Below are 16,084 nucleotides of genomic sequence, written 5' to 3'. Positions count from 1 at the left end.
AGAAATTCTTAAAAACTCAGTTAAATTTTACTTCAAAAGGTTTTGTCAAATTACTTGTTTGAGCTCTTTTACTATGTGTGTTTGGAAGGCAAATTAAAATTAGAAAAAAATCACCCTTTTTGATTTTAACCCATTCAGAAGGGTTAAACAAATATGTTAACAGAGATGACAGATGGAAGATTGTATTGAAGTTCTTTTAACTACTTTAAACACTTATCCCCAGTTTTTACTAAATAACTCTTCGATCATCTTGGTATTTTTTTCTGTCAAACTCTGTTATGTGGTATTTTACAAATGTCCAACTAAATGGAGCAAAGCTCCTATGACTTTTGCACAGTATTGTATATGCTGTGTTAATTCAGAACACCATTTATAAACGGAATTTATAGATTCCAATATTCATATGCAGAGGCATCAAATAGGTTTGTTACAGCAGAGCTTCTGGGTCCTGATCCGCAGGTCACCATGTTTTGTATGTTTTAGATGTTTTCCTGAATAACCTCAACAGCTTAGCATCAAGTCTTACAGGGTTGGAGTATGCAGGGCAAATGGCCCCAAGCGACAAGAGCAGGACACACTGGTTTATGGTACAAACAGACAAAGCAATGAAATATTTGCCAGTTTAAATGTACTGCATAACTTCTAACAAGGCTCACAACACAGTTTGGAAACTAAGCTCTCAAATTTGGGATTTCGTCTGCTGCGTTGTTGTTTGACCGCATATATAGGCATGTTTAGGCAGCACTTTTGACGTTGTATTGGAAAGACTTCATATCTCAAGGAAGAGATAAGACTTTAAGTGAGGGCGGGGGAAACAGACCAGAGACTTGCAGAAGGGAGATTAACACAGAAGGGCTGGGTAGAGGGCTAGCCAGAAATAACAGCTCAGCTATTATTCCAGACATTTTTTTCTGTAGAAACGACTATTTGGAGGTGAAGGATGGTGGACATGGAGCTGGACGGGTGTTTTCTGAAACAAAATCTAAAATTCAAATGAGAGGGCAGCATTCTTTAATCCCTGCAACCCGATTGTCTCCATATTCGGTTGTGTTTGCATGCAAGGGGGGAGTAGCACTCATCAGACCATGCTCCTCAAAACACTTGCTAAGCGGTACAGTTTAATCTCACAAAATGCCAAACTTTTTGTTTGGCATTTTGTTCCTCATTCTATGTGATAGGGAGTGGAAACCTTTAATCCACACTGATGGTGTGCACCTACTTACACTCCGTATGTTTTTAGGCGAACAAAAGAAAAATGTTCAAACAAATGTGAATGACGGTGTGTATATGTGTTTACACACCGTCATCTCAGGAAAGTTTCTGTGTACAAACCTGCTCAGACTCACTCATTTCATACCTTCTGTTACTCCCAGTGTCTGATCATCGGTGGCGGCCCCTGCGGTCTGCGAACGGCCATCGAGTTGGCCCTGCTCGGCTGCAAAGTGGTGGTGATCGAGAAGAGGGACACCTTCTCCAGGAACAACGTGCTCCACCTCTGGCCCTACACCATCCATGACCTCAGGGCTCTCGGAGCCAAGAAGTTCTATGGAAAGTTCTGCGCTGGCGCCATCGATCACATCAGTGAGCGTTCTCTCTTTTTGTTGCTTTATTTCAATTCCAAGAATAGAGCTGTTTTTAAGTAAGTCGTAAAGAACAAAAAGCTGAATGAATGTCAACAACAGGAAAAGGATTTGTTTTTACTGTGTGTGTAGACTTCTATTTCTACTTCTACTTCTAGAGATAAAAATTGTATCTCTCTGTATGTTTGTCCTGTGGTAGTAAATGCCGTGTTTGTGACTCTGAGACAAGTGCTTATCTTATCTTCCAGGCCAGATTTTTTTTTCAATATTGCTGCCCTTATCTGCAGCAACTGTTATATATTGTTATCTTTGGCTGAGTCTACTACAGCAGGTTTACCTCTGACTTCTTTTAAGGGACAAACCGACTCTGTTCCTGAAAATAGCAGTTTTTGAGCCACAACGCATCATTGCAGTCCTGTATTTAGCTCCACCAATCTAACAGTCTACTCTGATAAGCTAAAAAAGATTCTCCACACCATGGTGCTGCCATCACCATGTTTCACTATGGGAGCAGCTTGTGCAGAATTATTTTCAGTATCCGTTTTCTGCCACATAGTGCTTGCATGAAATACAAGAAAAATTGTGGAGCATCTTTTTCTACACATGGTAAAAGTGTAGAAAAAGATGCTCCACAAATTTTGAATTCTGAATACAAACTTCATAGCAGAATTTATGGCAAACTGCAACTAGAGGATTTTCTGGATTAATTTCAACATTGGATATCTTCGTCCTGTTAATCCCTGCTGCTCCATCAAAGTTACCGTAAGCATATTATGTGCTTTTATGATAAATCCTCTACTTGCATGTTTGTTTGAATGGCCATATCTCGGTCGGGCTTCAGTTCAACCTGTTTGGTACATTCTTATGTTTTCAAGACAATGCATCCTTATTGGTATTCTTTAACAAACCTCTCATGTTGCTCAGAGCAGCTGTATTTATAGTGAGATTAAATTATACATGACAGACATCTGAGAGCAGCAAGTAGCACAGGGTTTTATTAATGGGTATCAATGTAAAACTGGCCGAATACAAATACATGCCACACTGTTCATATTGCATTTATTAAAAAACAAAAAAAACGATGTTTCATTCTACTTAACAATTTTGCACTTCTCTGTGTTTGCAAAAGACATACAATCCCACTAAAGTACATTGACGCGTGTGGCCGTTTTCATAGCACCGTTTGCTCCCTCTCCAGGTATCCGCCAGCTGCAGCTGATGCTGCTGAAGGTGAGCCTGATCCTGGGAGTGGAGATTCATGTGAATGTGGAGTTCGTAAAACTTCTGGAGCCTCTGGAGCAGCAAACGGAAGATGGTAAGTCATCTGCGTTGAATGTTACCTTTTCTGTACAGTTCTATGAGATGACATGTTTTTTTGTTTTTGGGAGAAGAAAGCACCTTTATTCCATGAAGGTCTTTGGTAGAAATCTTTTGAGAATCCACTCTTAAGAGAGTAATTTCACACCTCCAAATTAAGTTAAGAATGACAGATTGGTCTCTAATACAAGTTCTCAACAAGTACAGAAACAGAACTGTGTATGTTTAAAAGGGTCATGACCAGCAGTGACATGATGGCACTTGCTTGCATATGTCAGCTATATAAGGAAAGCTCCCTTGATGTCATATATGTTGAAGTGAACAGATAAGCTCTTGCAGAGTGGAAAATAAAGCTATTGATAGACTCTGCTCTGTTTTCCAAAGCAATTCCTAAGAGATATTAAGACATATTTTATCTCTCCAAAGAACACAATAGAAGAATTTTATAGACTTTATTAATAAGCAGCCCTAACTCAGACAAAACATAAGCAAGCATATTTAGGGCATTTACTTTAAAACAGCAGCACTCATTTTTGCTAATCTTACTTTCTTATATATATATATTTAACACTAAGAACTTTTTGTGTGTGAACTTTTATATCCGTCGCTGCTACATCTGAATTTCCCCTTTGCGGGACAATAAAGGTTGCTTCTATTCTAACAAGACAGGAATGGAAAACAACTTATTTTAACTTTGATTTTTGTCCTAAGTATTCCATTAATCTCACTTTTTTTTTCTTTTTCTTAGGTCCTGGTTGGCGAGCAGAACTCCGGCCCTCCAATCATCCAGTCTCTGACTTTGACTTTGATGTGGTGATTGGTGCAGATGGCCGCAGAAGCACATTAGATGGTGAGGGTTGACCTTACCTCAGAACTGTGAAGCATTGTGGGGGAGTAAGTGCTGACAACTGGTTCAACATGAGAGACAAAGAAAGTTTTGCTACTGACCTACATTGAGGAAGCTCTTTCCGGCACTGAAGCATTTCCTGTTGACATAGTTTCAACTGAATGTGTTTTTATGTAGTTGTGTGTGAAGGTTCATGAACTGGATGAGAGCTGTTACTTTTCTGTCCGAGAATAATAAATAAGTCTAATGCTTGTTTGTTCAAGAATCTGTATTCTAAATGTATATTCATATTGGCAAAAGTATTTGCATGTCTTTCTTCACACACATGGACTTGACCCATTCTAAGGTTTAATAAGATGTCTGATCACCCTTTGCAGTTTTAGTGGCTTCAGTTTTTCTTGGAAATCTCTCCTCGAAGTGTACGGCTATTTTGGGGGGTATTTGGCCATTTCTTTTCAGAAACAAATTTATGAGGTCAATCTTGGACAATGCTCAGCGTTTATGCTCTAATTCATCCCTAATAGTGATTAGTTGGGTTGAGGTCAAAGATTTGTGCAACCTTTTGAGATGTTTATGGACATTATTTTACACTGGTGTGTAATGATTTGGAACAGGAAGGTGCAGTCCCCAGACCAGTTCTTCAAAGTTTGGATAGTAATATTGTCCAAAATGTCTTGGTATGCAGAAGCATTACGAGTTGCTTTCACTAGAACTATGGCGCTTAGATCAAGTCCAGAAAAACACCCTTACATGATCTGCTCCACACCAAAACACAACACAATGTAGTCCGGCAAATGCCAGTCTCCTGGCAGCTGCCAAAACCAAATTATTTTGATTTGACTAGACTTCCTGTGAGCAACTCATTTTTTCCCCAATGTTTGTAGAAGCAATCTGTATAGGTATTGTCTCCTATACATCCTGGCTTTGGAAATGATTAAAAAAACATAAAATTCAGTGACTTAGAGGGATAAGTGAATAGCTCCCTGCATGGTTATGCATGTGTTAATTTTAAACAAATATGAATTTGCATCCTTCCCCCTTTAATTCCTAATCCCTTCTTGGCAGGTTTCAGTCGCAAGGAGTTCAGAGGAAAGTTGGCAATCGCTATAACAGCCAACTTCGTCAACAGGAACACCACAGCAGAAGCTAAAGTCGAGGAAATCAGCGGCGTCGCCTTCATCTTTAACCAGAAATTTTTTCTGGAACTAAAAGAGGAGACAGGTAAATTGTGTAAATGTGTCAAAATTTATGGATTATCTGCAGCTCTAAAGGGATCTGTATTAAACAACATGCTCAAATTTTTAGGAATTGATTTGGAAAACATTGTTTACTACAAAGACAAAACCCACTACTTTGTGATGACTGCAAAGAAGCAGAGCCTGCTGGACAAAGGGGTCATCATAAATGTGAGTTTAGCTAACAGTAATCTATTGTGTTGATGCATCAATATTTAAGCTTTCTTTACTGGCTGATTCTGCCAGTGACAAAACAGTTTGAATCAAAAATATTCTACAAATTTTATGAAAATGGATTAAAAAGTCTATAATATTTAAAATAATGGACAATTGGAATTCTATTAAAAAGTTATTGTACAGTAAGTCCATACATCCATAATAAGTGATAACTATAAGATTTCTTAAGAAATTTAAGTGGGGCCTGCCAAAGTGTGCCTGCTGGTTGGAACCCAGTATTCTGATGCTAAAAAAGAGCATCATTGCTAAAGTAAGCTACAATGTACACAATAACATGTGGAGAGTCACAAGCATGTTGAGTAACATTGACATACTCCATTCAGTATGTTAAAATTAGTGCATGAGCTACAGTTAGCCTAAATGCTTCTAGTGGCATGTGGGACATCACTAGCATGTTGTCTTACATTAACTCCCTCTATTCAGTGTGCTAAACAAGGTTAATAAATAAAAAAATAGATAATAGCTTATTTTAGGGAAAAGGCACTGCCTGCTAATGTTTGTGCTAATTTTAGTGCACTCCCTTGTTTACTTTGTGGCACTTTGCTACCAGAAAATGCACTCATTTCTTAGCAACAGATTAACAAGTGTTATTGTTCGAAAATCATAAGATTTCCTCTGCTCTTTTGAAATACTACTTATCTTGTACTAAAGAATATTGCAGTTGGTGAATTTTTCAGATAAGTGATTTTTTTGGGATTTTTTTTTTTTGCCATTAGTAGTAAATATATTTTAAAACAGACATTAAATAAAAGTAAAATTCTGAGTCAAACATTGTGGCAGGTAGTTACCAGAAAAAAAAAAAAAAAAAAAGCTAATCTCTTAACACCAAATTAATAACACCTAATATTATTGTTTATAAAACATATGCTCTTTTGAAATACTGTTTATCTGCTTAGATACGACAAATTTACAGTTGGTCAATTTTGCAAAAGTAAAAATCAGATGTTTACTTCGTGACACTTGGTTACCAGAAAACGTGCTCATCTCTTAGCAACAGGTTAACAACAAATATTATTGTTCAAAAAACATAACATTTCCTCAGCTATTTGGAAATAATACTAATCTTACACTATCTAAGAATTCTGCAGTTGCAGAATTTTGCAGAAAAGTGAAAGTCTTTTGGGGGATTTTTGCCTTTGGTGGTAAATATATTATAAAACAGGCATTGAACACAAAAGTAAAAATCTGATTTATACTTCGTGACAGTTCGTTATCAGAAAAGAAATACTGATCTCTAACACCACGTTAATAACAAGTAATATTATTGTCTATAAAACAGAAACTCCTTTGGAATTACTCTGATCTGCTTACATTTTGCAAGAGTAAAAATCAGATGTTTAATTTGTGGCATTTAGTTAGCAGAAAATACGCTCATCTCTTACCAACAAATTAACAACAAATATTGTTATTGTTCAAAAAAACATAAGATTTCCTCTGCTCTTTTGAATTACTACTTATCTTGTACTACAAAATTCTGCAGTTGGTGAATTTTCCAGAAAAGTGAAAGTTTTTTGGGCAGTGTTTGCCTTTGTTGGTAAATGTATTATAAAACAGACATTGAAGACAAAAGTAAAAATCTGATTTATACTCTGTGGCAGTTCATTAACAGAAAAAAAGCTAATCTCTTATCACCAAATTAATAACAATATTAATGTTTATAAAACATATGCTCTTTTGAAATACTGTTTATCTGCTTAGATACAACAAATTTACAGTTGGTCAATTTTTCAAAAGTAAAAATCAGATGTTTACTTCGTGACACTTGGTTACCAGAAAACGTGCTCATCTCTTAGCAACAGATTAACAACAAATATTGTTATTATTCAAAAAACATAAAATTTCCTTTGCTCTTTTGAAATAATACTAATCTTACACTATCTAAGAATTCTGCAGTTGGTGTATTTTGCAGAAAAGTGATTTTTTTCTCTCTCTCTTTTTTTTTTGCCCTTAATGGTAAAAAGAGAAAAGGTGGTAAGAAATAGAACAGACATTAAACACAAAAGTAAAAATCTGATTTATACTTCGTGGCAGTTCGTTCCCTGACAAAAATGCTCATCTCTAACACCAAGTTAATAACAAGTAATATTATTGTTTATAAAACATATGCTCTTTTAAAATACTGTTTATCTGCTTAGACACAAGAAATTTACAGTTGGTCAATTTTGCAAAAGTAAAAATCAGATGTTTATTTCGTGACACTTGGTTACCAGAAGACGCGCTCATCTCTTGGCAACAGATTAACAACAAATATTGTTATTGTTCGAAAAACATATGTTTTCCTCTGCTCTTTTGAAATTCTACTAATATTTTAATACTTAGGCACTTTGCAGAAAAGTGATTTATTTATGTTTTTGCCATTGGTGGTAAATATATTATAAAACAGACACTAATCACAAAAGTAAAAGCTGATTTATACTTCATGGCAGTTAGCTAAAAAAAAACACTCAACTCTTAACACCAAATTAATAATACATAATATTATTGTTTATAAACCATAAGCTCTTTTGAATTGCGGTTTCAAAAGAACATACGTCTCTTTTCATTGTTTTTATTGGGGACATTAGTTGCGTAACTCCTGTGAAGTGGCTCTTAAGTAAGTGTTTGTGGATAGTAATCTGACATGTTTCTGCCCAGCTGTGGTTGAGTTTTTTTTGCTGTGTTTTCTTTAGCTTCTTGCATAATTTTCACAGGGATTAGAGGAGAATGTGGTGTATAAGTATCTTAATTTCTTCGTGTTAAGTGGTGACACACCAACAGCACTGGCAGAAGCATGCTGTTTAAGAAAACAGGCAGCTCATTGTTTTATGTCATGCAGCTTTATTTCAAAAGTATCACTGCTGTAATATGCCTTCAAGTTTGTTTTGCAACCTTTAGTGTTAATAAAAGTGAATGAAGCTCGTCTATTCTGCTTTGTTTTTTTGTTGTTGTTTTTTTTTAATAAAAATTTATATTGTTCTAATGACATTCTTTTATGGGCCAGAAAATCACAACATTTAAAGTGAAGTCCCAAAGCTGGGAATCAGATGGGAACCAGTGTAGTGAGTGATAGCACTGCACAGCGGATGATGATAAACAGGGCTCTAATTACAGCATTACATCTCTCACCTTTATTCCATTTCTCGCACGGCAAATTAAAAAAAAGAAAAGTTCCTTGCATGGAAGAGATCAGACAGCAGAAAAAGTTATTTGTAATTAACAAATGTTTTCAGAGTAAACTTGCAATTATTATTTGAAAACCTTTTGTCAATAACACGCATTCTTATTATGTAGTTTTGGAAATAATCCACAATACAAACGTTTTCCATATGCATTATCTAAGCACACACGCAGGTGCTGAAGTGCTGCGCTGCTGAGCCCCCTGTGGTCTCCCTCTCATCTTACATTGGCTGTCGGTGCTGAGTGAAATCTCCCTCCGGCTGCTGGGTCAAAACCCACGCACACAGCACAAGCGTCAGAGGCCACATGGCTGACCTATAACGGCGCCATAGCTTTTTGTCATGACATTCATGCAACGATTGCATTTAGCACCTTTTACACAAAAAAAATCAGATCAGAAATGTTTTCTGTTGAAAGAGAAGCTCCATGAATTATCCTATAGCAGCTAAATGTTACAAATAGGCTATTTTTGAAAACAGTTTATGTACTTGTGTAATATTTTTAAATATTTGCCGTAAGTTTTAGGGCGCCTCTTCTTGTTCCAGGACTACATAGAAACAGAGCGACTGCTGAATTCTGACAACGTTAACCAGGAAGCGTTGCTGTCGTACGCTCGTGAGGCTGCGGACTTTGGCACCAACTACCAGCTGCCATCGCTGGACTACGCCATCAATCACTATGGGCAGCCAGACGTAGCTATGTTTGACTTTACATGCATGTACGCATCAGAAAACGCCGCCCTGATAAGGGAGAAACATGGACATGAGCTACTGGTTGCACTGGTGGGAGACAGTCTTCTCGAGGTAAGAGGCACTGTTTTTGCTTGTGTGTGTGTTTTGTCAGGGCATGAATAATCATTGTCCTTTTACTTCTTCTTTGACACCATGTTTTTTTTTGTTTTTTTTTTTTATTGCAGCCCTTCTGGCCGATGGGCACTGGTTGTGCTAGAGGCTTTCTAGCTGCTTTCGACACTGCTTGGATGGTGAAGGGCTGGGCGCAGGGAAAGAGCTCCTTAGAAACACTGGCAGAGAGGTGAGGATGTGTTACTTCACGTAGATTGAAATTAGTGTAGTTTTATCACTCTGTTGAGTATAGTGATGTTAAAATGACACGATGCATGTGTAGTCTGTCTATAGCTAGTTTAATTTTTGCGCAACTTGTGGAGTTGATTAGTCAGCATGTGACTTCTTCTGGTGGATAAGAATCCAATGCTTTGAATTTGAAATCTTGTCTGTCTCAGACTCTTATTTCGAAGTAAGAAAGGAAGTAGCATTTGAGGCATTTTATTTTGATAGATACAAATAAACAATTAATCTGCTGTGTTTAAAATGTGTCACTCTTCTCTATCAGGGAGAGCATTTACCGTCTGCTGCCTCAGACCACACCGGAAAACATCAGTAAAAACTTTGAGCAGTATACAATTGATCCTGCTACCCGCTACCCGAACCTGAACTCCAGCTGTGTACGTCCACACCAGGTTGGTGATTACTTTCCAAACTTGTATTCAAAGGAATTTTTTTTTTCCCACAAAAAACCTGTCCAAGCAGAAAGTAATGGCCTCCTTATGTATAAGCAAGATTGGTCATGTTTTAGCTGAGTTCAGCAACCATTGGCACAACCTGAGATCAAATCTCCCATTCCTCTGTATTTCCAGATCAAAACAAGAAGAAGTGCCATTATATTATTGCATGGAAATGCTAGTGTTAAAACGAAAGCTGTTAAAAGAAACTTTGATTTCACATCTTTTTTTAAAGAGATTTCTTAGGGAGCAGGTTTTTGTTCAGCTATTGTGAAATATTAGCTTGTTGGGACTTCCTTAAATCACTGAAGTGGTTCAAAAACGTGTTTAAATTAGGTTGTTAAATTAGAAATATTCATTCACCAATGCCTATATATTTCTTTCAGGTCCGTCACTTATTCATTGATGGTCATTCTGGTCTGGTTGAAAAAGGAGGGCTCTCACGAAGACCAGTTAACCTCCCTAGAAAAGGTAAACATTTCTAAAAATAATTTAAAAAATGCATTCATAAGCCAAAGTCCTAGAGCCAATTTACTTTTTAAAAAAGACTTCAAGGAATTAGGGTTTTCTTGAGATGTGAGAGAGTTTTTCCTTTTTTGGTTCCTCTCCATTCATTGTTCTCAGAAACTTGGAAAATTTCAGCATTCTGAGTGGAAAAATTGAGGATGAAATGGAAAAAATAAAAATGTAAAGTGTGTTTATACTGTAGAAAAAACAAAGGGCTCAGAATTTCAGATTTAGAAAGACATTCATCCAAATCAGACATGACGAACTGCAGCTCTATACTTTATTAAACGTGCATATTAATAAACATTTCAGGGTGATTTAAGTTTTGAATAAGTCTGGAACCTTAGTCACCCAGAGTGATGTACCAAATGTTTGACTTCCTGACATCATCTCTAAGGTTTATTATTTGATGGACTGTCTGAGTCGGTGCTGGAAGCTAATTCATGAAGTTAGTCGCTGGCAACTTGTGCTATATTGACTTCACGTTCTGTCTAATGTTTACGATCGCCGCCTCTTTGCTTTGTGTTTATATTTAATTAATATCCGAGTGAAAAGTCTGACTAACATTTACGTTGTGTTGGGGAAAATAATGAACAGTAGAGTGAACGTTTCCCCAGCCCTCTCTCTGCTGAAACTTTACCTTTGTCTGAGTCACAGGCTTGACGCACCTCGTCAGACAATGCTGCTGGATAACATTACACTCATATGAGGGTCAGAACTGATGCCTTTCACAGACGTGTGCAGGCGTGATGTGCTTTGGTACCAATTTTAAAACTGTTCAAGGGCCTGTCCTGACAAGTGTGGGCTCATTGTGAGCGGAGCCTCCAGAAGGAGTAGTTATATCACTTACCTGGGGATAAATTGAAAACAGGAGATGTTGTAAACCTCAGGTTCTTGAGCACAAACGTATCCAAGAACGTCATAGCACAAGCTGTCTGATCAGAAAAAAACTGTCCCAATTTCACTTTCTGAAAACTCTCTGTAAGATCAACCTACTTCAGAATCATCTGACATCATTCTAAAGTAACTGGACGTATGGCAGATTGATGTGGTGAATCGGACAGTAACCAGCAGAAAACCAACCTGACCTAAATAACGTATTCATGTCCTGCTGTCACTAGAAATCATCCAGTATCAGTTACTGGAAATGGCTTCTATTTTATAGTTATGTGATATCTTAGCCCTTCAGATTGTCTTTTATTCATAGTTTTATTATTGGTAAATTAAATTTCTTTGTTTTTTTGTACTACTTTTGTCTGCACACTACTGCAACAACACATATACACATCGTTGTTCCCGCTTAAACTGTTACAATAAGCTAAAGTCTTTAAATTTTTGTACACTGCATTAATAACGGAGCCACCTCTTCTGTAAACAAATCCTGATATGGGATGGAAAGCTTGTTTGGCTTGTCAAATTGCATGAAAGTATGCAAGTCCTGGTTGTTTTCTAAGTAGGACATATCGGGATAAGTTTCTGCTCTATTTCCAAGGTTGGTCCTGCTTTAGCTTCAGAAAGTGGACCAGCTCACTTGGCTCAAGTACAAAAGAACACACAGTTCGAATATTACAGCGTCGACACCATTTCTGAAAACTTTCCAGTTCGTACAAAAATAAAACACACTGGGGAAAGCAATCCAGGGACATTTTCTGCCGTGAAAATGTTGTTCCTTCCTTTTACGCCCTGCGGCAATCTTGACTGTAAGTTCCAGCATGTCATTTATTTCCTGCAGAATCTGAGGTGCGACCTAGTCGACTCCTAACCTGGTGTCAGAATCAAACTCAGGGATACAGGGGAGTGGATGTCACCAACCTCACATCATCCTGGAGGAACGGTCTGGCCTTGTGCGCCCTCGTTCACCGGCAGAGGCCTGAACTCATGTAAGGATGCACACAAACGGACACTCGGCACATTCAGGAAGCGAGTGTGGAAATGATGAGTTGTGGTTCAAGGTCTGCTTGAATGTTCAGGATGATACCCATCCTTTACGAAACATAATGCAAACAGTATTTTGTGTTCGGAACTTTTATTTCAAATGAAATGAGTCTTTAACTAAGTATGAAGAATCCCTGAGGTTTTATAAAGTCACCTTTTCTGAAACATTTATCAGTTTGCTAAACCTTAAAGTTGAATGTGAATTTGCAAATTCTCTGTTCAGAAAATATCGGAAATAAATCTGTCATAAACAGGCTGACTTGACACTTCTTGTTTGTTGGGTCTGTTCCTTACTAACAGCTAAGAAAATTGCTTCTTTAAGTAAATAAAAACTCGAAATTAATTGGGTCTCTTCAATAAATTCAAAATACAAATTGGATATAAACAAATCTCACATTTGATCTCATCCTCCGTCTGTTTCAGTGACTTTGACTCCCTGAACGAGGAGGATGTGGCGAGGAACAACCAGCTGGCGTTTGACGTGGCTGAGCGCGAGTTCGGCATCCAGCCAGTGACTACAGGAAAGGAGATGGCTGCCAGAGCTGAACCAGACAAGCTGCTGATGGTCCTCTACCTCTCCAAATTCTTTGAGGCCTTCAGGAAGTCATCGCTGAACAACAATGGTCCGTCTTTGTAACAGTTGTGTGTTGATTCATGTCGTTTTTCAGAGATGTTAGGACAAGCTTCTTGAAATGCTTGAGGGAAATTTTACTAAGGTAATTTCAAAATATTTACAAAAGATATCAGAAATTTTCAACTTGTTTTCCAATGCTCTTTTAAAATAAGAGTCAGAATTTCTAAGTCCAAGTGTCTGAGGAGGAAATCAAATCCTGTTGACTTAACAGAGAAAAATTTGCTCCGGCTTTTTCTCCTTTTTCCTGTTGAATGATAAACGTTCCTATCTAGCCAGTGCAAATGACAAATGCAGCACCTTATCAAAACACTGTAGAGCCTGAAGGACTGTGAGCACGTTTTCCTTTCTATCTGCCACACAGGCTTCAGTTGCATGTTACACAACTGTGGTCAGGTTGGTCCCTGCCAGAAACCATAGTGGTATGCATGCTATGTCTGTGGAAGCCTATCCGGTCACATCCATGTAACTCCAGAGGCTTTCCTCTCTGCTCGCTCCACCACTGCTGGCGACTGCCTCAGCTTCAGTTTTCATATGTAGCTATAAATGTTCAGCAGACTTCTGCATCGCCCCTGTAATTCAAACCTCTGAAAGCCAGGAAAAATTACAGACTGTAAATGAGCATTCTCACAGTCCGTTTGGTAGGACGTTGCTCCCAGATTATTGAGGAGGTTGGTTGGTTTTATTAGGACATGAATGAAGTTTGCATGTTTTTGTTTTCTTTTAAAAAAAAAAGAAGATTATTTTCAAATAATTTCCACTGTAAATATTAGTTTACTCTCAAATGTTCAGTAAGAATTCAGATGCCGCCTCTGAAAACTGCTACTTCAGCAATATTGCTATCTGTTCTTATGAAAGTACTTGTTCTGGCTTCAGCTATCCCATTTCTTCATACAAGTAGCTATTATAAAGTCACCAATTTTATATGAAACAGTCTTGCAGTAGTTGACTTCAGTTGCTGAGTGAAACTCTCACCCTTCTCCAATCAGACAGTATTTTCCTCCAGAGACTTGAACCACAGTAAAATAATAAATGCTTGCATTTGTTTAGGCTTCTGACACTGCAAAAACCTTTCCCTGATCTTTGGATTGCTCTTCTCTTGAGTTCAATGTCTCCATCGTTTCATAATGACACAAAATGTCTTCTCCAGTGGAGAGATAATTTTCGTGGCTTAGGACAAGCCCATTTGTCAAACCTCACAGGTGTTGCACAAAAGTTGGAAGAACTGACGAGTAAGTGGTGTAGATGTCTCAGCTTTATATATTTTAATAATAAATTTTACAAAAAATTCAGGCGATTAACTTGTATTGGTAAATGGCCTGTTTTAGTATCGCTCTTCACACTAGATTCACCCATTCACGCGTTTTGAATGTGTACGGATCATAGTGTTATGTTTTATATATTATGAGACTTTAACTTTAGTCACATGTTCTTTTGCAACATTAATGCTTCCTGAAACTGATGACCAATAATTACTGTTTGTTTGTTCCACAGTCCCCAAGGAGCCAGATGAAAATGGTGAAGAATATCCACCTAAATCCAACCACAAAGTGCTGAACTTGCCTCTACCCAGGAAGAGGATACCCAGGGTAAAAATGTTTACATTTCCTTGATGTGCATGCAAGGCATTATCTTTTATCCCAACAGTGTAGCAGTTTGCCATTATATCGATGTACTCCTTCAAATCTCAGCATTTGATTAGAGAAGCCATAGGTAGAGAAGTTGTGCAATACAGTCTCAGTGCAATCTCCTTTTAAAGTTTGGTATCTATTGTCCTGAAAGACCGTAAAGTTATTTTTGAAGTAATCAATGGATGGCATGCTTGTTTTTTTTATGCTGGGATTATTTAAATACAAGGTGTATTAGTCCCTCTGTGAGTTAATCTGTAATCTGGGCTCCTCTAGGATGAGAAGAAAGCAGAGGATGATTCTGTCAACAAACGCAGACGGAAAGGAAGCGGCTACCTCACAGAGGTATTCATCTGGAAAAGTCTTTTGGATTAAAGCACTAATAAAACTTGAAGGGTTTGGGTTAATAAAGCAACTAATCACTCTCTGGCCTCAGTTGTCCTGCCATAGTGCTCCACCTGCTGGTGAAGATGGAGAACTGCGGGAGAACAAGGTCCGCTCCATGGCAACTCAGCTGCTGGCCAAGTTTGAGGAGAACTCCTCAACAGCAAAGGTGCACACCAAGGTGAGAATAACATTAGAGGTCAAGTTTATTTAGTTACACTTTTGAAGCAATAAAACTAGAACAAAAGTGCCAGGCAAACATTTATGAACATTTATAAAACATTTAAGAACTACCTGATGCTCAAATATATAAAAAGTATGGTACGTAGTTGAGGGTTTTTGGCACTATTTGTTTTGGTCTTTTTGTGTGTGTGCGTGTGTGTGTGTGTGTGCGTGTGTGTGTGTTTGTTGCTGTATGCTGTGTTGGCAACCACACCAAGTCTTTCTAAATTGTAAAGCAATTAATGATGAGCCGTAATTGATAAACGAGGTAAGATAAATTTTTCTGGGTAAAAGTTTGAACTTTTGAAGTGAAGCCAGTAACTGGAATAGGTAACTGGCTTCTTTCACTTTTATGTAAAATTATAAATATATATAATTGGTTTATATATATTTTACATAAAATATATATATAAAAAATTATTAAAAAAATTATATAAAAAATATTTTATATAAAAAATTATTTATATAAAATTATTTTGTCGACCATCTGTGTTTAATTTGTGCAAATTTTCATCAATATAGTTAATGATATGTTTTCTTCCTATACGACATTTAACTTTAGCACCTATATTTTCTTTTTTTGTTAGTTTTGGTCTTTGTTTTTGTTTCCTTTATTCTACATTTTATAACATTTTTATTGCTTATCTATCCTTGAAACAGTCCAAGGACCCATCTAGCCCTCCCTTTTCTCCTCCTTTGTCTCCTTCCACCACCTTTCCATCTTCAGATGAGGAGGAGGAGGAGGAAGAAAACCCCCGTTTTGCTAAACCCAAATATATCCAACCTCTTTCTCCTCTTCCCCCATCTCGTCCCAAATGGCAGGTATTGTCTTGTATCTCCCTGTATTTTAAAAGAAAAAGGTCCATTTAACTTCTGTGAACTCATC

The 16,084-nt window shown here is 37.4% G+C and overlaps 1 protein-coding gene across 10 annotated transcripts in view; it reads left to right on the top strand.

Moving 5' to 3' along the window:
• The window catches only part of mical2b (microtubule associated monooxygenase, calponin and LIM domain containing 2b), a 58,105-nt gene that overhangs the window by 15,180 nt on the left and 26,841 nt on the right, over nucleotides 1-16,084 (top strand). For 8 of the 10 annotated variants that reach the window (XM_044123670.1, XM_044123672.1, XM_044123671.1 and 5 more), the window contains exons 3-17: nucleotides 1,374-1,581; nucleotides 2,779-2,895; nucleotides 3,646-3,747; nucleotides 4,810-4,965; nucleotides 5,050-5,150; nucleotides 8,918-9,175; nucleotides 9,289-9,404; nucleotides 9,723-9,849; nucleotides 10,278-10,362; nucleotides 12,131-12,278; nucleotides 12,757-12,956; nucleotides 14,459-14,553; nucleotides 14,869-14,937; nucleotides 15,029-15,157; nucleotides 15,859-16,020. In XM_044123670.1, the coding sequence (XP_043979605.1) occupies nucleotides 1,374-1,581; nucleotides 2,779-2,895; nucleotides 3,646-3,747; nucleotides 4,810-4,965; nucleotides 5,050-5,150; nucleotides 8,918-9,175; nucleotides 9,289-9,404; nucleotides 9,723-9,849; nucleotides 10,278-10,362; nucleotides 12,131-12,278; nucleotides 12,757-12,956; nucleotides 14,459-14,553; nucleotides 14,869-14,937; nucleotides 15,029-15,157; nucleotides 15,859-16,020 (2,073 nt within the window). The remainder of the gene's footprint in view (nucleotides 1-1,373; nucleotides 1,582-2,778; nucleotides 2,896-3,645; nucleotides 3,748-4,809; nucleotides 4,966-5,049; nucleotides 5,151-8,917; nucleotides 9,176-9,288; nucleotides 9,405-9,722; nucleotides 9,850-10,277; nucleotides 10,363-12,130; nucleotides 12,279-12,756; nucleotides 12,957-14,458; nucleotides 14,554-14,868; nucleotides 14,938-15,028; nucleotides 15,158-15,858; nucleotides 16,021-16,084) is intronic. The other 2 variants (XM_044123679.1, XM_044123673.1) reach the window with 2 other exon arrangements.

The sequence above is a fragment of the Gambusia affinis genome, linkage group LG08 (assembly GCF_019740435.1).
Source record: "Gambusia affinis linkage group LG08, SWU_Gaff_1.0, whole genome shotgun sequence".
Lineage (NCBI taxonomy): Eukaryota > Metazoa > Chordata > Actinopteri > Cyprinodontiformes > Poeciliidae > Gambusia > Gambusia affinis.
Note: the sequence above shows the minus strand (reverse complement) of the source record. Positions and strands in the feature narration are given on the sequence as shown.